This window comes from Phacochoerus africanus, chromosome X (assembly GCF_016906955.1).
Source record: "Phacochoerus africanus isolate WHEZ1 chromosome X, ROS_Pafr_v1, whole genome shotgun sequence".
NCBI lineage: Eukaryota > Metazoa > Chordata > Mammalia > Artiodactyla > Suidae > Phacochoerus > Phacochoerus africanus.
This window is the reverse complement of record NC_062560.1, coordinates 30,039,309-30,064,259: the sequence shown is the minus strand read 5'-3', so window position 1 is coordinate 30,064,259 and position 24,951 is coordinate 30,039,309. Positions and strand designations below refer to the sequence as shown.

The window sequence follows — 24,951 nt, the reverse complement described above, 5'->3', positions numbered from 1 at the left end:
AACATCCTCATTTCACTCTCCACCTGAATGGGGGCCTTAGTTCCTGCAGTACTCAAAGATATATTATTACATATATCCTCTGATGAACCAGAACCCTACCCCAAGACTATACCATTGTTTCTTGATTGTTCCTCGCTAGTTTCTTCATTCTCTCCCATAAGATTGTTAATTACTGAGACCTACTCAAGGGCAAGCATTGTGGTCAGGCTTAGATTACAAAATGGCTTAGGCCAAAATGTCTTCTATATCAAGAAAGCCATTCCTAGTTCTCTTTCTCTGATGACCCCCCCAACCTATCTGCTTATCAAGGGACTAACGACTGAAGGATGTCTGACATCTTCTTCACCACCTGGGACAAGAATTCTTGCTTGAAGTGGACTCTGAGAAGCTTATCGCCCTGCGTCCCTATCCCTATGTCCCACAGCCCCTCCATCCAGGAGTTTCTTTTCTTTTTTTTTTTTCTTGTCTTTTGTCCTTTTTTAGGGCTGCACCCATGGCATATGGAGGTTCCCAGGCTAGGGGTCCAATCGGGGCTGTTGCCACAGGCCTACGCCAGAGCCACAGCAATGCCAAATCCAAGCCGCATCTGCAACCTACACCATAGCTCATGGCAACGCCAGATCCTTAACCCACTGAGCAAATCCTGGGATTGAACCCACAACCTCATGGTTCCTAGTCAGATTCATTTCCACTGTGCCATGACGGGAATTCCCATCCAGGAGTTTCTAATATGATAGATCTAGAGTAAGCCAGGGCACTAAGATATTTTTAATGTTCTCTCAAAAATTCTTGTATCCAGCCAAACTAGATACTATTTAAAAGCGTCAAGCCAGGAGTTCCCATTGTGGATCAGTGTTAGTGAACCCTACTAGCATCCATGAGGACATGGGTTCGATCCCTGGCCTCAGTCAGCAGGTTGAGGATCCGGTGTTGTTGTGAGCTGTGGTGTAGGTCACAGATATGGCTCATATCCCACATTGCTGTGGCTGTGGCATAGGTGGGAGGCTACACTTCAATTGCACCCCTAGCCTGGGAACCTCCATATGCCATGGGTGTGGCCCTAAAAAGACAAAAAGACAAAAAAAAGCCATGCAGATAAAATTTAAGGGAGAAAAGTAAAAAGCATATCCATGTGTAAGAAAGCTAGGTGACAAATGCATATTCTAAAGTGCCAGAGTTCACGATTTCCCATTGTGGCTCAGTGGAAACGAATCTAATTCATGAGGATGCAGGTTTGATCTCTGCCCTCACTCGGTGGATTAAGAATCTGGCATTGCTGTGAGCTTTGGTGTAGGTTGGCAAATGTGGCTCAAGTCCCATGTTGCTGTAGCAGCTGGGATCTGGCATTGCTGTGGCTGTGGTGTAGGCCAGCAGCTGCAGCTCTGATTCAACCCCTAGCCTGGGAACCTCCATATGCCACGAGTACAGCCCTAAAAATACAAAAAATAATTACAATAATAACAATAATTTTTTTAAAAAAATTAAGAAATAAAAAAATAAAAAGCCAGAGCCTGGAGTTGCCCCTCTAGTGCAGTGGGTTAAGGATCCTGAGTAGCCACAGCTGTGGTATAGATCACACATTGCTTGCCAGGGAACTTCCATATGCTTCTGGTGTGCCAGAAAAAAAAACACTAAAAAACAAATAAAAGCCAGAAAACAGCAGCACACCTAGATGAATAATTATTTAAAATAAATAAATAAGTAAATAAATAAAAGATTCAAGCCAATTGCTGAGATGACACATTTTTGTTTATTTATTTTTCTTGCTTTCATTAATGTTTGCATTGTACTTCCTTTCATTGAAATTGTGCCTGGAGAAAGAGCCTGCATGCAGCAAACAATCGATACAAATTTGTAGTGTGGTTGACTAAAATAATTATAATATCTTTGAGAGGAATTCTACCCAGGAAAGTTAATTTAGAAGCAAAATAGAAATACAATAATGTATTCACAAAACAAATTAATAACCCTTTGAATTAAGTTACTTCATTCGATGTTAATCAAATAAATAACATGTATGCTTTTCTATTAAAGAGAAAGTTAGAAGATCTGAGCTCAGAGTGGAAGGCGGTAACGCATTTACTGCAAGAGCTGAGGGCAAAGTGGCCTGGCCCAACCCCTGGACTGACCACTATTGAAGCACGTAAGTATGCTGGACCACATTCTCTATGGCTGTAGACATTCTCAAAAGCACAGCAATGAGGTGATCCCTGGGTAAAAGGGAAAATGTGTTGCTACTTTGAAAACAGGAATAAACTTTTGTTATTTACTAGGCAAAATGTCTTAGAGTAGGTTCCTTGGAAGTAGACTCTGATTCAGAGTATCGAATGACAAAAGTATATTGGAGTTAGACTTACAACAAAGAAAAGTCCACAACAGAGACAGCAGAAAAGGCTAAAGGACCATATAACTGCCACAAAGGCCTCAGCCAAGAGCCTTAAAACTGGGCTGGCCCTGCAGAGCTATCCTGCATTCAGGGACTGGCCTTTGTATTCCTGAACCAGCCAGTCATTAATGCTGGGAGGAAGGGGAGACCTTAGAAGACTCTTCCAGGGCCAAAGGCAGTTCCAAGTGAGGAATAACATCAACAACCATTATTCCCAGTAGAAGGGATGGGTGTGTTGTCCCTAAGAGGGAATCAGGGTAGACCTCCATAGTAGTCTCCAAGATTAAATACCTAAAGATTCCATCTCCATGACACCTCTATAATTTAGACAATATTCTTGTCACATGTCTATACAAATTCCTGAAGCCATGGAAACACACATCACCTCCTAGCACCATCCTCTGTCCCATCCAAAAACAATTTTAAGAGCTCTTCCATTTTTAGTTCAAGAAAAAGAAAAATGAACCGTGACTACCAAAACAAGTAGACTTGGGGGAAGAGTGTTTCTTCATTTTGCTATAGTTTTAACTTTTGTTTTTACTGCCTGTTTTCAGTCTCTTTTATTTCACTTTCTATTCACTTGTTAGTGGGATATATGCATAAAATCTCATGGCAATGTTAATGCTGGCTTTGAATCTCAGGGGAGAGGAGCCAGAAAACTTCTGTGCTGTACCAATTCTATAATTAGGAAGAACTAAGAACATCTTTTGTTGTTTTGTTGTTGTTTTTTGCTTCTTTTTCCCACTTTGTTTACTTTTCAAAGATTGGGTGATTTAAGTATGAAACTGTGGTGATAGATATTTCAAGTGAAGTGGATTTTTTAAATAGCAAGTAGAAATATACCACAATGGAAAGTTCACAGCCAATGTAGCACAATGATAACTCGATAAAAGGCATAAATAACATTTGGGTTAAAAGAGGCCATACAGTATGGGGACAGTGTGTCTCATGTACTCCCTGAGGTTTCTGAGAAGTCATCAGAGTTAGATTTAATGGCAATGGATACTTGAAAAAGATGTGCAAGGCTTCTCTTTTTTTCAATCTGAGATATTAAAATTGATCTATCATGGTTTATGTTCAACTAATTACATCAGATTTATTTCATTATACAACCTATAAATTTTGGTTCCCTCAGCACATATTCATAGCTTGTCCCTGTATAATCATTTATCAGTATTTTTTCTCTAGCTTTCTCCTGTCCAGCTTCTGAATCTAACTCTGTAAAGAGATTGGGTTCCAATGATTGTGTGTAAATTTGTTGAACTGTGAACATAATTATGGGCTTATGCCCTTATTTAAGACACTTAATACATGGTAGGAAGATTACAAAGCCAGGACACGGACACCTCTTTAACCTCCGAAGTACCTTAATGTGACAATAATGTTTCTAATGGAAAATAGATTCCAAGTTCTAGTTTTGATTTCCAGAAACATATTTAATTCATCCACTTGATAAATATTCATTACCACCTATGTATTGAGTATCACAGAAGGTGCTGAGGAAGCAGCATAGAATAGGTTAAAGTTCTTCTCTTCGTAAAACATGTACAGTTGGCCCTTGAGCAGCACAAATTTGAACTGTACAAGTCCACTTATATGTAGGATTTTTTTTCAATAGTGAACACTACAACACTATACAATCCATAGTTGGTTGAGTCTGTGCATATAGAAGAACAGCCTACATGGCAGAGCAAACTGTAAATTATATACAAATTTTCAACTGTGCAGTAAATCAGCAGCCCTAACATATGTGTTGATCAAGGGTCAACTGTACTCTGACTGGAAGAGAAAGATGATGAGCTGATAAAGTAGAAAACAGACAGTATCCCAGTTTTGTTAAGAGTTCAGTGAGTGTAGCCCACAGATTGGTATCAAATGGGCACTTGTTAGAAATGCTAAATCTCAGGCCCCACCTTAGACCCAGTGCATCAGAATCTGCATTTTAATGAGATCCTTAGGTGATTTGTTTGCGCATTGAAGTTCCAGAAACACAGTGAGGGAGAACCAGAAACCAAGATAAAAGGAAAAGAGAGCAGGAATGAGGACATGATTGCTTGTAGTTGGGTCAGTGAATCTTTTCTATTAAGAGAATACTTGGAAACATGAGAAAGTTTGATGGAAGTGAGGATGTGAGCCATGTGTACATCCAGTGGAGAGTGTTACAGCAGAGAGATGTGGACTTAAAATATTGCACAACCCAAAGCTGAGAGTTAACTTTTATTTGGGACAAAATTAGGACTTAAGCCCAGGAGATAGCATCTCAGGTAGCCCTGAGAAACCACTCTGAGGAGGAAAGAGAGGAGCTAGGATATATAGGAGTTTTTGCAACAAAGGGCAGGTAGCAGGAACTAAAGATTTATGGGCTCACTGAAATCATTCCTTTGATATGCAACTGAGTTTTCACAGCCTGCAGGCCATCTGGCTCTCACTCTTGGAGGTGGCTGCATTCCCAGGTGACTGTGAAATACTGCCCCAAAGAGGCAGGGAGAAATAATGTCAGTGTGTAGGATAAAGGTGAGCGGAAGGTGCATGCAGCCATGCACACATTCTACAAATGTTGGTTTAATGAAGGTTACTACTAGTCACAAGGAGCAGACACCACCATGAAGGATTTTAGTATTTTTCTAGATATGAAGAGATGCAAGATTGGGCAAATTGGGCAGGTAAAATTTTCTCCTAAAAATATCTGACTATCTGAGAACTTGTTCTTCCAGTTTTCTGAGAACACAGAGTGCCTCACTACTAGTATCAGCCCTGAGCTCCACTCAGGGGGAGCTGCAGGTTGGCAGCTTCAGTGGCTCATGGTTTAATCCCCAAACTCCAATTCACAGAGAGAATGGCCAGAGGAAATTCCTTGAAGTAGATCAAGATGGAAGAATAGCAAGGAGACCAGTGAGGCCAAAGCAGAGGGCAAAGGGATGTGTGGCCAAAGCGGAGAGAAACAACATCTTTCATCTCTCCTGTCCTACTTCTTTCTGCCCCAGCAATGAGTATCATCTCCCCTACCACTCCATCCCTTCTTCCCACTCCTTCCACTTTGCAGCCAGTAGGGAGAATCTGGGAATGCCCTCAGCTCCAGGCCACTGGTGGTAGCTGGTGGACTTGGGGCCAGAGCTAGAGAAGAATGGAGGGAGAGAGTAATTTTCTCAAAGCAGTGTCCTTTCATACCCTGTACCAAATTGATACAGAGCTGGGCATAAAGTAAAAATGGTAAACACACAAATTTTGAATGCACAAGTGTCAGGTAAATCTAGAACTGTTTTTATTGAAATCAAATATTCTTTTCTTTAACATGGTGGTTTAAACATTAGAATTAAGAATGGTTTATATTCCTGACTTCCAGAAGGTTAATCTAAAATAAATACAATATAAAAAGGGAAAATATAATTTGTAATACAGTTATGATATTCAACAGTTATTTCATGTACTGTACTGTATTGTAAAACAATATTATTCATCATTCATCATAGTAAGTTTTTTCCAGTGTACTTACACTATTGTGCTAGCTGCTTTCACATATATGTTTTTAATCCCCCAAATAATTGCCTACTATATATGGTTATACACAATATTTATAAGGTAAGGATCCCAAGGCTTTGAGGGGAAATAGTTAGATGAAGGCCACATAGCTGGGAAGCAACAGAGCCAAGATTACAATCCAAGTGTGTAAGGCTCCAAAGCCTTTGTTCTGTTTTATTTTGTTGTTTTGTTTTGCTGTGCCTTGCATTATCTCTCTGTCCAAGAACCCAGTGGAAATTCTAGATATGAAGGCAGCTAGCCAGTAGTTGATGTTTTTTTAACTCTCTCTTAGATGTATGGAGAGTGAAAGTGAAATATTTCTGTGTCTTTTCTACTTAAGGAGTAGAAGAAATTAGTTTATTCTCTTTGAATTTCTTAGAACCATAAAACTCTGAAACTAGAATAATTGTTAAAAGTATTTAGTTGATTATTCTTCTTCTGTATGTGTGGACACTGAGGCCCAGGGGAATCTTTTTAAAAATACCAAACCAAGATCCTTTATGACTGCTTACAGAAATTATGTAATATGATAAAGTGGTCCTTCCCGAACTGTATAACTGTCTCAATTTGCTGGAAAAATAGGAATGCTAAAAAAAAAAAACAACTTTTTGCAGTTGTTGCTTAGATACCTGAGTTTATCCCTTTTCTATATCTGCATAAAAACACCCCAAATATAATGGCTTAAAACAAGTGTTATTTACTTACTCATAATTCTGTGGTTCTGCATTTGGGCTGTGATTATCTTAATAGGTATTCTGAAGGTCTTGCTAGGGTTCATTCATGTGCATGCAGTTATCTGGCAAATCAAAAGAAGCTAGATGGATTTACTCAGATATCTGACAGCTGGCTGCTGGATGGAGAACCTCATCATCTGATAGGCTTGACTAGTCTTCATTATATGGCATTCTCAGGGCAGTATTATAAGAGAATGAGAATGAAAGTTACAAGATGTCTTGATGCCTAGACTCTAATTCATATGACATCACTTCTGCTACATTCTGTTGGCCAAGGAAAGTTATAAGTCTAGTTCACATTCAAGGGGTGGAGAAAAATACTTCATCTCTTGAAGGGAGTAGCTACAATGTTATTGCGAAGGGGGATGCACATGGAGGGATGAGAGGCTTTATTATGGCCATATCAGTACCCAACCATAGCACTGAGGAAAGGGAGGGGGTAGCAGAGATGGAACTGTTGGTCTGTATGCAATGTCCTATGTCAGTGGTTCTAAAACTTTACCATGCATCAAAATTATGCATATCTGGAGTTGCCGTTGTGGTGCAGTGGTTAACGAACCTAACTAGGAACCATGAGGTTGCAGGTTCGATCCCTGGCCTCACTCAGTGGGTTAAGGTTCCAGTGTTGCCGTGAGCTGTAGCGTAGATCACAGATGCAGCTCAAATCCCGCATTGCTGTGGCTCTGGTGTAGGCCAGGGGCTATAGCTCCGATTAGACCCCTAGCCTGGGAACCTCCATATGCCATGGGTGCGGCCCTAGAAAAGACCAAAAAAAAAATTACCCATTTCCTATTAGAGCACAGATTGTTGGGCTTCAACCCCAGAATTCCAGATTCAGTAGATCTGGGGTGACACTTGAGAACTTGGGGGTCTAAAAAGCCGCCAGGTGGAATTGATGCAGCTGGTCCTGGGAGTGCACTTTAAGAACTACTGCCATATGCCTATGTTGGGTGCGGGATTTCATCCCTATTCCTTGTGTGCAACATCGGGTGTAATTTGAATGAGATCCAGCGTTCTGGATCGAGAACTTCACATTATTTCACTATCACCAACCCCAGAACTTTGTAGCTTGGAAGTTCAAGTAGATTGACAGCACACTAGCCCAGGCAGTATTTGCCCAGTGGAGCAGCTTAGAGACCAGTGGGGAGAATAGCTATACTTACACCAGGGGAAGCCAAGCTCCCCTAGAGACTCTCATAAATGTTTAGGTCAGCAGGACTTTGCATGAAACTGAAGGCCTGCTTGGCAGATGGAGGCAAAGAGCCAACAAATCTGGTCATAAATGTCAGTGTGAATCCTTTCTTATCCACAAGCTGCTGGGTCTGGAAATGTTCACATTCCACAATACCCAATTTAGCATTTCCGAAAGAAATTGCCTAAAAAATGTGGTTGATGTGAAGACTCCAAATGAGGATATTGGAGTTCTTCAAATGTCCCAGGGTAATAAGTATGATATGAATGACCATTGTATAAATAGACACATAGAAGCGCCAGTTAATAAAGTTTTCTAGTTGATTAAACACTGGGAAAACTATCCCAGCCTATAATTAATTTTGGAGAGAGCAAGTCTCAAGTGTAATTAGGAGAGTTCTTAGGTCAAGAAGCCTAAATTCTAATCTCAGTTGTGCTACCAACTAGATGAGGAATCAGCACATTCTTTTTTAAGGGGCCAGATAGTAAATATTCTAAGCTTTGTGGGTCATGCAATGAACTGTCATTGCATACGAAAAGCCACCATACCTCATAGACAATATGTAAATAAATGTGCATGGCTTTGTTCCAATGACACTTTATTTACAGAAACCAGAAGGGGGCTGGTAGGTCAAGTTTAGCCCTTAATGTCCTATTTATAGCCCCTCAGCACTACTCCTTTTTGTAAACCCTAAGCTTTCTAAATTCAAGTACCTGTGACTGCCCAAGCACTTTCTCCTGCCATAGGGGAAGTTCACCTACCTGCAGAGCAGATTGCAAGTGCTGGGAAGGAAACATCCTTAGAATAGTACTCAACCACTGGTGAATAGGAGTTGATGGATTAATATGCCACCTTCTTCATTCCTTGAGGAGGGCAACTCCAGGGCATGGTTCACACCAGAGGTCTCCAGTGTGTTGAACCATAGTTGGCCACAATGATAACCTGTTTATTTGCATTCCCTGTATTGACTTCCTTTCCCTTCCTAGTCATCTCCTTACTCTTTCAGCACAACTTTCTAGTATCATCTACCAATAAAACTGCTTGTAATCAAATCCTTGTCTTAGAATCTACTTCTGGGTGAACCTCAGTTAATGCAAAAGGTCTTAGAATTAGTGCCATGGTTATACCTTGTAAATGGGTTATGCTGTGATTCTCATATTGTAGATGAGAAAACAAAGAGACATAAAGCTTGTCCAAAGCTAGAAGGTGGAAGAGTGGATATTCAAAAATACATCTCTCTGGCGCCAAAGGTTATACTATTCATCAGAATATGATAGCTCAAGCAGTAATTTATTTATCTTCATTTGAATTTTTGAAGGTTATACTTAAATATCAAACACATGTTGTTTATACATTTATTATTTGAACTTTACTTGCCCCTCTAGAGTTGAATAAAGCATCCCAAGGCTACTATCTAGATAGTTCAATAAAAGCATGAGGTTAATTGGACCTTAAATTTAATCTTGGCATACCATTTGTTTTATTTAAATTGTGAGAGAACAGTTCATTTATTGTGAAAATGGCCTTTATTTATCTGCAATGGTCATGAGAGAAGTAGGGAAGGAAGCTGTCAACTAGTCCTCCACTTTCTTACTCCCCGTTTGGGTCCCCAACCTTCTCAGAAACATAGGAAGGAGTGCCACCCATACTCTTTCCTGTTTTGGCTATGTTTCCAACTCTTGATTCTGCTTCATCTGAACCTTTAGGATAAGGCACATCAGTTTCAGCTAAGTCTTTTTCTGTTTCCTTAACAGATGACTACCAAAAACATCTCGATAATGATTATACCATTATTGGTCTTCTAATTAAAACCTCTAAAAATCCAAAATGTCCTTAAAGTCTAAAACACTAGGAGTGAGATTTTATACAAAAAAAGTGAGGTTCCCTGATCAATTAAAATAACAGAATAAGAAATGCATTTTTGAACCTTCTCAAGAGAGTTCAAAGGCCTGAGCAACTACAGAGACCCTCCAGCTCTCAGTGGCAATAAACTAACTAATTAACTAGTTAGTTAATCAATTAAATCATATTTGTACACATCAGTGAGGTGAGGGTGCTTGACATGTAATGAGATATGGCACACTATACAAAGGGAAGTGACAACAGTGAGCCCTGGCTGGGGAGGCCCCAGCGTTGCTCACTTTTGATCAGAAGGAAAGTCTTTGGATGGAGGCAGTGGGAGGGGGAGTCTTTGGTCCCAGGCCAGGTTCTTCAACAATGTTCCCTGGTTCACAGGGAGGATATGACAGTGGTGTCATTGTTAATTTCCAAGACTGTGATAGACTATGGAAAAACTAGAGTATTCAGATGTTAATAATCTATTTTGTGATGATGAAGTTCGCTTTGTGCTTCCTCTCTTAACCTTTTGGCAGTTTTATTGCTCGGTTACCATCTCCAGTTAGGGTCTGAACTAGCAAAGGAAGAGGAGCTCTAATCCATCATTTCTAATGCTTCTTGGAAGCATTCCTGCAAGTATCTCTCTCTCTTTCTCTGTGTGTGTGTGTGTGTGTGTGTGTGTGTGTGAGAGAGAGAAAAGGAGATTAACATCGTAGTTGAGTACAGTATTCTGATCATTAGAGATTTTTCATTTACTCATGTCCTGCATTTTAACAGAAATAAATGTTTATTACAGTAAAATTACCTTAGCCTTCCTATATTATTTAATGCCTTCTAGAAAATGACCTTTGCTAGAAATCACTGTTAGAATATACCATAGTGTTAAATTTCTTCTCAAGCTATTATTAAGGAGAAATTAAAACTATTTAAACATATTTATGAAAATAGGAGCCCCACAGCATACAGAAGTGAGGCTTTTCCATGTATTCCTAATATTTTCTCAAATTCCACTGAATCATTTTGAAACTGAATATAAAATAACCCTCAAAGAAAGAAGATTCCAAAGGGAAATTGCAACAGTTTGAACTTAAATTGTAGTCTAAGATTGTAATCTAAAAGGCCGTTGAAGAGGTCATCCATTCTTCTCTACTATCTTCAGAAAAGGCCCCCCCTCTCTTGTTCTATCTCTTTCTCTCTGAGAAGCAATCCTAAAGTTAACTGCCTACTCCATTTAAAAATCAAGAGTAGGTGGTGTTCCTCCACTGCTGTTATACTCAAGACTATCTTTCAATGCCTAACTCAAGTTCCAATCACTGTTTATTTACTTTTTGAGTAGGAGAAGTACATTTAGACATTCTTTGAAGTATATTATTTAATCTCCCTTCAAACTTGCCTTTTCTTGCATAAATCAGTTGAATCCCCATGGCCTGTGAATACAAAAGCTATCTGAAATGTTTAAACATCTCTGTTTCTCAGGTGTTAAAACATTTCCATACCCCACCCCCACAACCTCCTAAGTGTGTTTTCCATACTTTTTGCTGCTGTGGGCTTTATTAGAATGACACCCTGTTCCATAATTACCATTCTACCCATGGCTCAGTCATATCACAAAGTCTGCATACTGTTTTTCTACCTTTATGTGATGATATCATTCTGCCAGCTATAATGTTCTACTGGCTCATATTAAATTTGACAACTATTTGAGGACCTGATATTTTTCTTCCACCTTTTAGCTTATCCAGTCATGTCCTTCTATATTGGAACAGTCAAAAAGATTTTCCTTGTGATATTTAAATTGACTTACATGATTTTATCAGCAGTATTTATACATACTCCTATTTTCCTCATCCCAGAACTATTCTACCTCAACCATACATACTCCTCCAGTTAGTGCCAATTTTCTGTCCTCTCATTAGTAGCCATTCCTCTAAAAAGAGTCATTTACATTCCTCTCTTTCCCCTCTCCCACCCCTGGAACTGCACCCTGTCTGTTACCTAACCGAACTTGGGTCCACTCACCCGACATTCAGTAAAGTCAATCTCCTGACACGGGGTTGTGGGGAAGGAAAATACAGCATTTATTTCAGGGCACCAAGCACTGTTCAAAAGACGCAAACTCCTGATGGCTTTTAGGAAAGTATTTGTAAACAGGAGGTTAGAGGAGTAGGAGCATATGCTTCATCAACTCGGGGACCTTTTTCTGATGGGTTGGTGGTGGGGTATCAGGATGATGTTTTGAGGATCTCATTCATTAGCCTTTTAGGTCCAACCAGTGTGGCATCTTTGTGCTTTCAGTCAGCGTGAACTCATCATGTAGTCACCATCATCCACCTGAGTGGGAGTCTTAGTTTCTGCACTACAACTCAAAGATAGGCATCAGACCGTTATGTATATTGCTTTAGGAGGAGCAAGAAGTCCTGTGACTCTATTGTTCTTTAATCATTAACTGTTGGAGTCTGCTCTTTGGAACTGGAGAAGGCCTAGTAAACTAAAGCCTTTTTTCTACAAAGAGACAACAGAGGACACAGAAGGGTTTTGTACCTGGGAAGGCCTCACAGAGTCCTATGTCATTTCAATCCCCCCTTTTCTTTGATACTCCTCAGTCCTAAGGGGAACAGGAGCAGGACAAGAAAGGTGATAAAGTCTTGGATAGAGAAGTTATGGATAACCTCGGCAGGGGAACTCAGGTTCAAGGGGACTTAGTTTCAACAGTGTCAGTCTCTCAGTCCATCATTGAATGTTTCCTAAGGCCAGACATGACCTCTCTGTTAAAATACCATTTCAATTCCCATCTTTCTTAAGCTTGTAGTAGCATTTAATGGAGTTGGCCTTTCCTGTTTTAAAACATTTCCTGTTTTCCTTCACATACACAACACTACACTGTTTTCCTTCTCACCTCCCTAACTGCTTTCCTCAGCTTCCTGGCTTGCTCAATCTTCTCTCTCCAACTTTCAAATGTTTAAAATAAGGTAGGCCTGTTTTTTCTTCCACATTCTTTAATCTCTTGGGAAATCTCATATACTTGCATGGTTTTAAGTACCAGCCATATACTGAACTTTCCCACATTGTTACTTTAGAACTATACCTCTCTTTTGAGTTCTAGATGTATATACTAATTCAAAAATAGAGCAGTGGGAAAAAAAAAAAAGATAAACATCCTGTCCTGATGGAGCTAACATTTTTGTGGGAATAAACAAAAAAGGAAAATAAATGGATATAATATGTCTGCATGTTGTGAAGTTATACTGCAAAGGGAAATAAAACAGGGAGAAGAGTAGGAACTATGGGTGTGCAGTATAAGGGTAGAGCTTATAGAGACTTCATGAAAAAGGTGGAATATTATGTGAAGACCTGAATGCGATCAGAATGGGAGTAATATGGATATCTAGGGGGAAAAACATTCTAGGCTGTAGCACTCCAGGAATGGCATTCTAACAAAGGCCGTGAGATAGGAGAATGATTATAACTAAGGAATTTTCAGTGTGGCTAGAGCATACTCAGTGCAGGGAAGAGCAATTAAGAGATGAGGTTAGATCAGGAAGAGCTTTAAAGGCCATGGGGATGACTTTTACTTTTCCTTTGTGTAGAGGAAGACCTAATAGAGAATTTCTAGCCCAGCAGTGAGATGATCTGACATATGTTTTGGCAAAAACATTCTGGATGTGTTAAGAATAAACTGTAGGGGAATCCCCACTGTGGCACAGTGGGTTAAGGATCCAGCCTTGCTGCAGCTGTGACATAGGTAGCAGCTGCAGCTCAGATTCAGTCTTTGACCCAGGGGCTTCCTTATGTTGTGGGTGTGGCCAAAGAAAGAAAGAAAGAAAGAGAATAAGCTGTAGGGAAAAGAGGAGGATAAAAGCAAGAGAGGATCAGGTAGGAGAATGATGCAGTAATTTAGATGAGAAATAATGATAGTTTCATTATCTATGGGGCAGCTATGGGAGGTGAACAGATTCTGGATGTATTTTATAGCAAAAGCCAATATATTTTGTTGACAGATTTGATATGAGGAATGCAAATATGTAATGAGGATTTTGGCCTGAGCAAATTATAATGATGTTGTCATTTACAGATTTAGGGAAGATGGTAGGAAGTACAGGGGGGTAGGAGGCAATATAAAAATCTCTGATTTGTACAGATTAAGTTACATATGCCTACTAGTTAACCAAATGGAGATCTAGTTTAGGTAGAAAGATATATGACCAGGAGGTTAAGAGAGAGAGCCAAAATGGAGATTAAAGATGCAATTTTAACATAGAGCTGAGCCTTGAGATTGCTAGTTAAGGCCAGGGGATGACTACAGATAGAAAAGAGAAGACATACAAAGATTGATCTTTGGAGGACTTCAATGATAAGAAGTAGGGGCTACAGTAATAAGTTCCAAAGTAGGAAGAAAACCAGGACAGAAACCTAGAAGCCAAAGGAAGGAAATTAATTAAGAGGAAGGAATTGCTAAACTGTAGCAAAATGCTACCTGTAAGTCTAATAAGATAAAGCCTGAGAATCAACCTTGGATTTAACAAACTGGGATAGAATGGTAGGGGAATGAAATGCTGATCAGAATGAATTCAAGAGAACCCATATATTGTCCCCCTAACTCACTCAACATCTACACTTGGATGTCTTTCAGACTCTTCAAATCCACCTTGTCCAAAACTGAACTAGTGAATATATTTTTCCCTCTTCTCTTGCATTTCTTATCTCAGGAAATAGCAACACCACCCACTCAAGCCAGTACCAGTAAGTGCTCCTGGGTGGAGACCTCCTTGTCCCTCACTTCTGTCATCTAATCAACCACCAAATCCTACTGGTTTTATTATTTAAATATCTTTCAAGTTATTTTGTTCATTTCTGTCCCTTCCACTACTACCGTATACTTGGATGCTTACTTCCAGATTTTGTTTACCTCTCTCTAATCCATTCCCTATAAAGACTAATAATGTAAAATGTAAGCATCAGTCTATTATAATCCTGTGATGGTGCCCCATTACTTTTAGAGTAAATCTCTAAATCATTAACATGGTTCACAGTGTCTTTACATGATGGTTCCCCTGCCTACACTTCTTGTTTCAGTGTCCACCTTTTTCTGCAAAGTCCAGCCCTTCTGGCTTTCTTCACTTCCTTTAGCATTTCTGCTTCTTGCTGGGCTCAGGGTTTCCACATCTACTACCCTCTTACCTGAACGATCATCCTTTAGATCTCAGCTGCACAGAATTTTTCCTTGAGCCACCTATTATACTGTATCAAAGCCTACCTTTTCTCTTTCATATCCTTATCATTATATTGACTAATAAATTATGTAATTATTTAATTTTCATTTGATAATAGACTATAAATTACAAAATGATCCTATTTTATATCTTGTTTATCAATGTATGCACCTTTGCATATGCAGCTTTCATTAAATGACTAGCACGTGGTAGGTGGTCAACTCATGTATTTTGACCAAATAAAGAGTACATTTATTTTATTTTATTTATTTATTTATTTATTTTGTCTTTTCTCCTTTTAGGGCTGCACCTGCAGCATATGGAGGTTCCCAGGCTAGAGGTCTAATCAGATCTATAGCTGCTGGCCTACGCCAGAGCCACAGCCACACCAGATCCGAGCCACGTCTGTGACCTACACCACAGCTCACGGCGATGCCAGATCCTTAATTCACTGAGTGAGGCCAGGGATCAAACCCACAACCTCATGGTTCCTAGTCGGATTCGTTTCCACTGCGCCACAATGGGAACTCCCAGAGTACATTTATTTTAGAGCTGGATCAAATAAGTCAGTCTAGCATGTAATTATAATAACAGAGAGATTAGGTTATTATATAGCTGTCCAGCTGTTTAGGAGCAGATTCTGGACTCAAGCTCATGTCTCCTCAGTTTGATCTCAGTGCTTGTCAGTATTCCTATATATCTCAACTTTTTTTTTTCTACTTGGACACAGTGGACAGATATGTTTATCCTCACATTCTCAGTGGTAATTCCTAATATTTATTCAGACTGCAGTATTGATCAAATAGGGATATGCTGTGGTTTTTATGCAAATCTTGCAGGCTAAATCTAACCTCCACCTCATTCCTTAACTCTCATTCTTGACTATATCTTGATATCCAATTTGAGAATCTTTATAGTGTAACATACTATGTTCCTCCTGACATTTATACAGTTTATTTCTTCTCTCATATTCAAATTTTTTTTTTTAATATTTTGGCCACATGTGTGGCATGTGGAAGTTCCTGGGCTAGGGGTGGAATCAGAGCTACAGCTGAAGCCTATGCCACAACTTGCAGTGATGCCAGATTCTTAACCCACTGAGCAAGGCCAGGGATTGAACCCATATCCTCAGAAACAATGTTGGGTCTTTAACCCACTGAGCCACAGTGGAGACTCCTCATCCACAATGTTTTAAAGAAAGTATATTATAATCTCACTTTCCAAAGTGTGTGCCAGTCTATGATGAGTTCATTAAACAGACATTCAATCTAGCTATTTTAATATTTATGCAAGATTGCTAACAACACTAACTACACCAGTGCCTAAATTATAATATAACCCACCATAGGAAAAAAATTCAGAATTTAATACCTTCAGTTCTTGCTTCTGAGATAATTATCACAACTTCAAGTTAAATCATTGTTATCCAACATTAAAAAGCAGAGGCTAAATAGCATGCTACTTAGAAAAGTAGGAGACAATATTGAAATAAAATAATCAATCTTCAGTGTCACTCTAGCTTCCCAGGATTATCTTCTTGAAAAAACTTATGGATAAAAAATATAAATAAATTGCCTATGTTTACTGTGGATTATAAAGGGAGGAGCTAATTTTCTTTCTCATATTGAAATGAGTGAGGAAAGTTGTTTCCTTGATTATTAGTATATTTTTTTAACCCTATGACTTGGTAATAAGCATTTTTGCTTACTAAGTCTGGCAAGACAGAAATAGGAGCCTTATCATTTTTCTGACTGATTCTTATTTGTTTAAGGTAAAATGTGCCTTTTGCTTTTGAACATGTGCTCCATGTTTAACAAATAAAGACATAGCTCAGAACTGCATTGTGCACTTTGAGATTTTTTTTTTTTTCAGGGTCAGGACCCAGTTTCACAAGAAATCTTATTTTTTTCCAATACGGATGACATCCACTCTCACCAGCTGAAAGACAAACTTGTCTAATAAAGCTTTCAGATTCAATTTTCTCTCTGCATACATCTTGAGGATCTCTGGAGGTCATTCACAGCATGTGCTGCGACCTCAACAGGGAGAAGTAATGAAAAGATTCTGGTTAAAAAGCTGACATTCTCCCTTCTAACCTCCTTGAATGTGAATATAATAAGCAAGTTTAGAGACACAAATCTCTGTGATTCTGGGGATTTCCATCTTGATCTCTGACTCCAAAGAATGTTTGAATGCCTGGATCTGTATCTATTATCTGGGTGAATAAATGTTTCCTATTGAGCATATTGAGGAAAATGTGCTTTACAACAAAGTTCTGATGTAAATCAGGCAAAACAACATTGTCACTTCATGTTTCACTCTGTTAGAGGGTCTCTAAGGTCTCATAGTCTGGTTCTATTCCAGTAATACCTAGGGATATCGTAGCTTTTTCAAAAATAATACCTACTTTCATTTCGATTATACCTCCTGGCTTTTGCATTGACCTGAACACACCTATTATTTATCTTAGAGCTAACATGCATTAATGCCTTACTCTGTACCAGGCATTTTGCTAAATATTCTTTGTGGATTGTTCCAGTTAATCTTACAACAGCCTTATAAGATAGGTTCCTCTTCCTTTTCTTTCTTTCCTTCTTTCTTTCCTTCCTTCCTTCCTTCCTTCCTTCCTTCCTTCCTTCTTTCTTTCTTTCTTTCTTTCTTTCTTTCTTTCTTTCTTTCTTTCTTTCTTTCTTTCTTTCCTTCCTTCCTTCCTTCCTTCCTTCCTTCCTTCCTTCCTTCCTTCCTTCCTTTCTTCCTTTCTTCCTTCTTTCTTTCCTTCTTTCTTTCTTTCTTTATTTCACCATAGGAAGAAAGTAAAGCTTAGAGCTTTTATCCCAAAGACAGTCAGCTACTAAGGCATAGCATGGCCCTATATCTTCCTAAACTTCACACCTGTCTTTAAATCTTTATGTCAAACACACTTGGTCTTAGTACCAAGTGATACAATGGACTCTATACACTGTAGAATCAACTCAAATACAATTTTTGTACTTTTGTAATATATTTTCCAAGTGAAATTCAACAGCCATAGTCCTTCTTCCCCCCTTTTTTCTTCTCTTACATGATAATCAAATCTTATATTAAAGCTATGTGAGTAGAGTTAGGTCTTAAATAGTAGCACCCTTGATGCTTAGTACTAACCTTGTAGGTATTGAATGGTTTCAGTAAAAATAAATATGTAATAGCTTCTTTTCTTTTCTCTTTTCCTCCCCTAGATGATAGGGCCATGGGAATGGAAAAAAAAAGTATTGAAGGTACTGAGATGATAAACCTGATTCTCCCACAGTGTTACTATTTAGCTTTATTTATTCTCCCAGTTCTGTGTATGTCAGCCCAAGGTCAAACAACCAGTACAGCAGCAGAATTATAAAAAGTAGATCTAGAGAAGACCACAAGGCACTATAGGTCCTGTGACCTGCTGCAATTCAAAGTCGATTAAAGAGATTTATTTAAACAGTGCTTCATTTAATCTCCTCTTAAAGAATATCCCAACCTTCTTGGTAAACTCTTTTTTTGTGTTCGGAACTGGCTTTCTAAAAATATTACCTAGATATTTTCTTTGTTCAGTTACTGTGGTGAATAAATGAACCCCACCATTGGCTTCAGCATAAAATAATTGAAATGAATATCGTCTTGGCCTTCATCCAACCAGGCACACAAACCAGAAACCTAGGGTTCATCATCTTTTCAGGACAGCCCCCCTTCTGCCCTCAAAATCATAGGCGGCCCTCCAGTACGTCCCCATACCTTTCTTTGCCTCCCATCTCCAATTTCAACCAGTCCAGTGCCCTCCTCCTTTTTATGCTTCACATGGTAGGTCTTCTTAAGTTTTTTCTTGAAAGGAATTATATGCTTAAAAAAATTAAAAGGCACTGGACTAGATGATATGGAGACTTCAGTGAAAATAAAAGGGAGTGAAGTTAACAACCTTGTTAGAACTCATCAAAATGGATATTGCTGACCTCTACACTTGCTAGTGTCTCACTTAAGCATGTCCTGAGACTCAAATATATTTTTCACAACTGGATAAATCTAAAGCATTATAGTAAAAGCCAGTGTGAGAAAGGCAGTGGGTACAAGTGGATTGAAATGAATGAGTAGGCAGACCTGAGTGGGCAGAAAAAATGAGGACAATATAATAAGCCATACAAAGAGATGCACACTCAAGGAATAAATTGTCAGTAGCAGAGGAACCAAAGGAATAATAAGGTTGGTCAGTCTGCTACATGAATATCAATTAAAACATTTTATGACTACAGTGAGCGAAGCTGGAAATGGGGAAAACAAAGAATTAAAACCTGTATGATTATAAATAATAAAATTATTTACAAGTTTGTAATATCTACTTTGATCTTGAAAATATCCCTAAAGAGTGAAGATGATCTCTTTTTTTTTTTTTTTTTTTTGCCGTAGTTGGGGGAACGGAATAAGTAAGAACTCAAGACAGAAGCTTTTATCTTCCTATTTCTAGTCTGTTGCTTCTTTAACTACAGTGGTGAGAATAGAAATTTATTCATCAAGTCATGTTGTAGTACAATTAGGGGATGTCTTTGAAGCTTGGAAGATGTAATTTAGGACAAATTAAAAAAATCCTTATTTTATAAAGTAAGCTATTAGTTTACAGAATTCACTATTTCAGTGAGAGTGATAGATTAACAACATAAATCACTTCAGGAACGTTTTAGATGAGAAGTTGGCAATTTTTTCTGAAAAGAGACAAATGGTAAATATTTTTGGTTTTGCAGGTCAGACGGTCATTTCTGCTACTGAAGTGCAAAAGCATCCATAATCAGCACATAGATGAATGAAAGTGATTTTGTTCCAATAAAACTTTATTTACAGAAATAGGTAGTGGGTTAGATTTGGCCTGAGAACTGTAGTTTACTGACTGACCCCTCTTTCAATAAATACTTTCAGGTTAGTTTGTAGTAGTTAATAAAGAGAATATGGATTGTTGAATGTATTCTCTAATATTTAAAGGCTTCTTCCACAGAGAAAAGTATTTCTCATGAATAGGAAGGAAATTTTATAAGGCCAATATAGTAAAATAAAGAGACGGTGTGAAATACTTGGTACAACTATTAAGAATGTCCCACTGTCATTGTAAAAGCATTTAGTAGTACTTCTATAAATAGAATTAAACCTAATATATTTTGTCCTCACTTGGGGAATAGTTTCTCATCTCAGTAGCAAAAGCACCATAAAAAATGGAGGAAATAATTCAATTTTAGATTTTTTATTATTATAAACATTATATATATATAATTCTTAAGGTACCCTTAGGTAAGTATACTTAAGAAGAGGTAATAATTTCTGTTTCATCTGTAATCTAATTACTGATCACAGTTCTAGGAATAACAATGTCATACATCACCTCTGAGTTTGCTTTGAACGTTGAAACCATTAGCATACTTCTATGGAGGTGGAATGGTCTTCCAAAGAAGCATCATAGATCAGTAGAAAACGGCTATCATAATGCCACTTCAACAGAATAACACTTAAATAATGAACTAGTTGGAAAGAGACAAAGTATGTAGTTAGAGACAGCCGGAGATGTCACTATCAGGGCGATGAGAAGCCATTTCCCAATGTACTCTTAATTATTGGTGAAATTCCTTCTCCAACTATGGGTTCTAATTTTATGTACTAAGAAAGAATATTTTTCAATAGAATTAGAAGACAAGACACAGAGTAGGGAAAAAATTATTTGCCAAAGGCACATCTGATCAAGGACTGTTATAAAATATGCAAATAACTCTTAAAGCTCAGCAATAGGAAAACAAGCAGCCTGATTAAAAGGCCTTAACAGACACATCACCAAAGAAGATATACAGAAGGCGTATAAGCATATTAAAAGATGCTACACATTGTATATAATCAGGGAAACACAAATTAAAACAGTGAGATACCAGTACCCACCTGTTTGAATGGGCAAAATCCAAAACACTGACAGTACCAAATTCTGTTAAGGATATGAAACAATAGGAACTCTCATTCATTACTGATGGGACTACAAAGTGGTGTGGCTACTTTGGAAGACAGTTTAGTGAGTTTTTTGCATAGAAAAACATAATTTTACCATATAATTCAGCAGTTACACTCATTGGTATTTATCCAAAGGAGCTGAAAACTTATGTCCACAGAAAAGCCTGCACATGGATGTTTATAGCAGCTTTGTTCATAATTGCCAAAACTAGAAGGCAACCAAGATGTCCTTCAGAAAGTTAATGGATAAACAAACTATATTACAGCCAAATGAGAGAATATTATTCAGCACTAAAAAGAAATGAGCTATCAAGCTGTGAAGAGACATGGAGGAAACTTAAATGTTTATTACCATGTGAAAGAACTGAATCTGAAAAGTCTACATATTGTATGGTTCCAATGATATTCTGGAACATAAAAAAGTATAGAGACAGGAGTTCCCATCGTGGCTTAGTGGTAACAAATCCAACTAGCATCTACGAGGATGCAGGTTTGATCCCTGGCCTTGCTCAGTGGTTTGAGGATCAGGCATTGCAGTGAGCTGTGGTGTAGGTCACAGATGTGGCTCAGATCCTGTGTTGCTGTGGCTGTGCCGTAGGCCAGCAGTTGCAGCTCTGATTTGACCCCTGGCCTAGAAATTTCCATATGCTGCAGGTGTGGCCCTAAAATAAATTTTTAAAAAAGTATAGAGACAATTAAAAGATCAATGGTTGTCAGTGGTTCTGGGGATAGTGGAGAGTGGGTGGGTGCAGAGAGAGACGAGTATACAAAACAGGATTTTTAAGACAGTGAAAATTCTTTATATGATATTATAATTATGGATACATGTCATTTTACATTTGTCCAAACCTGTAGAATATACAACACCAGGAGTGAACCTTATGGACTTTGGTTGATTATGATATATCAACATAGTTTCATTCTAATTTAAAAAAGTACCATTCTTGTGAATGATGTTGATAATGGGTAAGGCTAGGCATGTGTGGCGGCAAGGATACCTTTGTATCTCCCTTTCAATTTAGTTGTAAATCTAAAAGTGCTCTAAAAATTGTCTTAATTCTTTAAATTAATAGAGCATTTGTTTTGTATCATTAATTTATCAATACACTAATTCAACCAATAACTTATTAGGGGTTACTGTGTGCTCTGTTGTATGTTAGATGCTAAGGATACAAATTGACTAAGATAAACACAGTTCCTTGGCTCTCAGAAAATAAGACAGTTGTGTAACTATATGTTACAAATATGAGGATATAGAGTATTATGGAATAATCATAACCTAGTCTGGAATGGTATAGTTGGTATATGTCATGGAAACCTCTCTGGAAAAAAAGGAACTTGAAGATGTGACTTGAAGGATTCATAGGTGTCCTTAGGCCAACAGGTAGGGGCTGAAAGAGAGTGTTCCCAGCAGGAGAAGTGGTTTAAGTAAAGGTTAGGGACAAGAAGGATCCTGACTCCTATTTTCCCACTTTATCCCCAAAGGATTTTTCTGACATGCCAGGATCCCACACATCCTATGAGCTAATCCAGCCTAGAAGTTGTGATGGGTGAACAGCTCTCAACCAATGGGAGGTGGGAGCCCACAGCTGTGGCAATGCCAGATCCTCATTGGGCAGGGGATTGAACCCGTGCCTCAGCAGCTACCCTAGTCACTGCAGAGAAAACTGGAGATCCTTAACCTGATGTACCACAGCAGGCACTCCCTTTTCCTCCTTCTTTGTCTCATTTTCCTAGTCCTTCATTTCTGTTTCCCAGGAACCAACTTCCAAATAAACTACCTACATCCAAGTCTTTACCCAGGCCCTGTTTTCAGGAAACCCAAAGACAATGAAAGAAAAATGGAAGGGACTATAGAAGAGAAAAATGTGGGAGATGATATATAAATAGTATCAATCATATTTTTCTTTTAGAGCATGTATCAAATCTTCTATTTATTTCTGAGATACTTTAAAATTATATTCTTCCCATCACTTGACTGAGAGCTGCTTGAAGACAAACTCTGATCTCCTTTTTTTTTATTAACTTTTCATTGAATCTACATTACCTGAGAATGAATGAATAAAGATTCTGAGATTACACAGGTTAATTGCAAGTAAGAATAGCTACAGAGAGGGGGGTCCTTGAATCTTCTGGAAATGAGAGTGGGTATCTCAGGGTAGTAGCAAAGAGATGTGGGAAATCAGTGCTAGTGGAAAGAGGAGAGATATATAAAGCAATGAAAATAAAGATGTAATGAACCATTTTCTTGTTCCAGACACAGACCTAGCTGGAGGAACTAAGAAAATTTATTAGGGTTAAAGATCTTGACCAAGCCTTCATACTGAGCTAATGGCTAATTTTTAATGACCCCAGGCCCAACTTGCATCCCTCTCATTTTCTTATGCTTGACCTGTCTCTGTTTTTCGTTATTGTCTTTACCGTTCTTGAAAATACTTTTAAGTATTTCTTTCTATCTCTTTTTTCTATCAACGTGTAAACTCCATTAGACCACTGGATGTGTCATGTTTCCCTCTGTATCCTCGGTGTCTAGAATGGTGCCCAGGACTAATTGGGCTTGCAGAGTATGCATTGTCAAATGAGCCTTAGTCTAGTGATGTGTGTATTCATCCCATATGGAATCTAGATCACGTTGCTAGCTTCAAGTTTTATAACCTGTTTTTGTTGTAGTGGTTGTTGTTTGTGGATGACCTGTGGTATGCACAAATTCCTAGGTCAGGGATCAAACCAAGCCACACTGACAATGCCAAATCCTTAGCCACTAGGCCACCAGGGAACTCTTATATCCTGTTTTTATTTTGTCTCCCCCACTCACATCTTTGCTTCATACCTGTCTACCAATTTTTCTGAGCTGTATTCTCACAGTTTTCCCTGTCTCTCCACTGCAAATTATACTTGGAACAAGACTGGAGCTACTTTTCATTGATTTAAATGTCAGGGCTTTGAGTGACAACTTCATGTGGAAAATGCTGAACCTCCTACTGACTTATTATTTGGTTTAAAAAATACTCATTTTCTTCCTGAATCCACTGGGTAAATTTATGCTTACAAAATAGGCAAAATCTCTAGAACAAAAACTGTATGAACATCAGAAGTATTGGACTTGCCTTGATTTCTAGACTCAAAAGTATTATAACTTTTAAAAGAGGGAAGATAGAAGATTTTGAAGTATTTTTTATCATTCAGCTCAATTTTTTAACAAATTCATTTTGTGGTTTAAATGTTAGAACCATGAAATGCTTTTCCAGCATATTACCATCCTCAATATTTCTACCTGTAAGAGAAGAACAAAACTACTGTGTGAGAATGGGAAATATTGGAGGGATAGAAAAAAATCAGTTTAAAGTGTTTTTTTGAAACTTGTCACACAACCCCTGTCTGCTCACTGAAGAGCCATTGCTTCCTTGAAACAGGTCAGTCACTTCCATTTTGTCTCACGTGTAAGTCTTTTTAGTCCTTTATATTTCATTCAAAACATGTCTCTTGTCACCCTTGATTCTGGTTCTCAGTTCTTCAGTTTTTTACTTCCTTTATCATCCTATATGACATAAAAGATCTGCCACCCCAAATCCTTCAATATTTTTGTCTTACCAGCATTTATTTTCTGAGTTTCTATACTATCTTCCTTACTTTATGGTTTATTTGCCTCTTGAGATTAGATTAGATGATGAATATTATATTAGATCAGTTCATTCCACTTTTATGTAGTTTTCACTGATATTCTTGATAATTTTTAAATGATGTCATACCTTGAATATTAAGACAATCTGTATTAATCCACAAACAAGATTTCATTAATTACTATGCCCTTTGCTATGATTCTGAAACCATCCATTTAATGCTTTTGATAGTCTTAACCAAACATCACCCATGCTACTTCCATTTAAATTCTCTATTGTCTTAGATTTCGATGTTGCCTATTCTCTTATTTTGTCTAGTTTTTGCTTCCTATGACCTCTCTTGTTACTTATTGTCCACTTAGTTGCCATATTTCCCCTGTCAGGCCCTTAAATGTTGGTATCATCCAGGATGTAACCCATGCCAAGTCTTCATCCCTTTATGTCTGGCATAAGTTCTGATTGGTCTTAA

At 38.2% G+C, this 24,951-nt stretch overlaps 1 protein-coding gene across 6 annotated transcripts in view; it reads left to right on the top strand.

Annotated features, from left to right (window-relative positions):
• Positions 1 to 24,951, top strand: part of DMD (dystrophin) — a 2,144,556-nt gene that overhangs the window by 1,421,841 nt on the left and 697,764 nt on the right. For all 6 annotated transcript variants that reach the window (XM_047764837.1, XM_047764839.1, XM_047764840.1 and 3 more), the window contains one exon: positions 2,035 to 2,143. In XM_047764837.1, the coding sequence (XP_047620793.1) occupies positions 2,035 to 2,143 (109 nt within the window). The remainder of the gene's footprint in view (positions 1 to 2,034; positions 2,144 to 24,951) is intronic.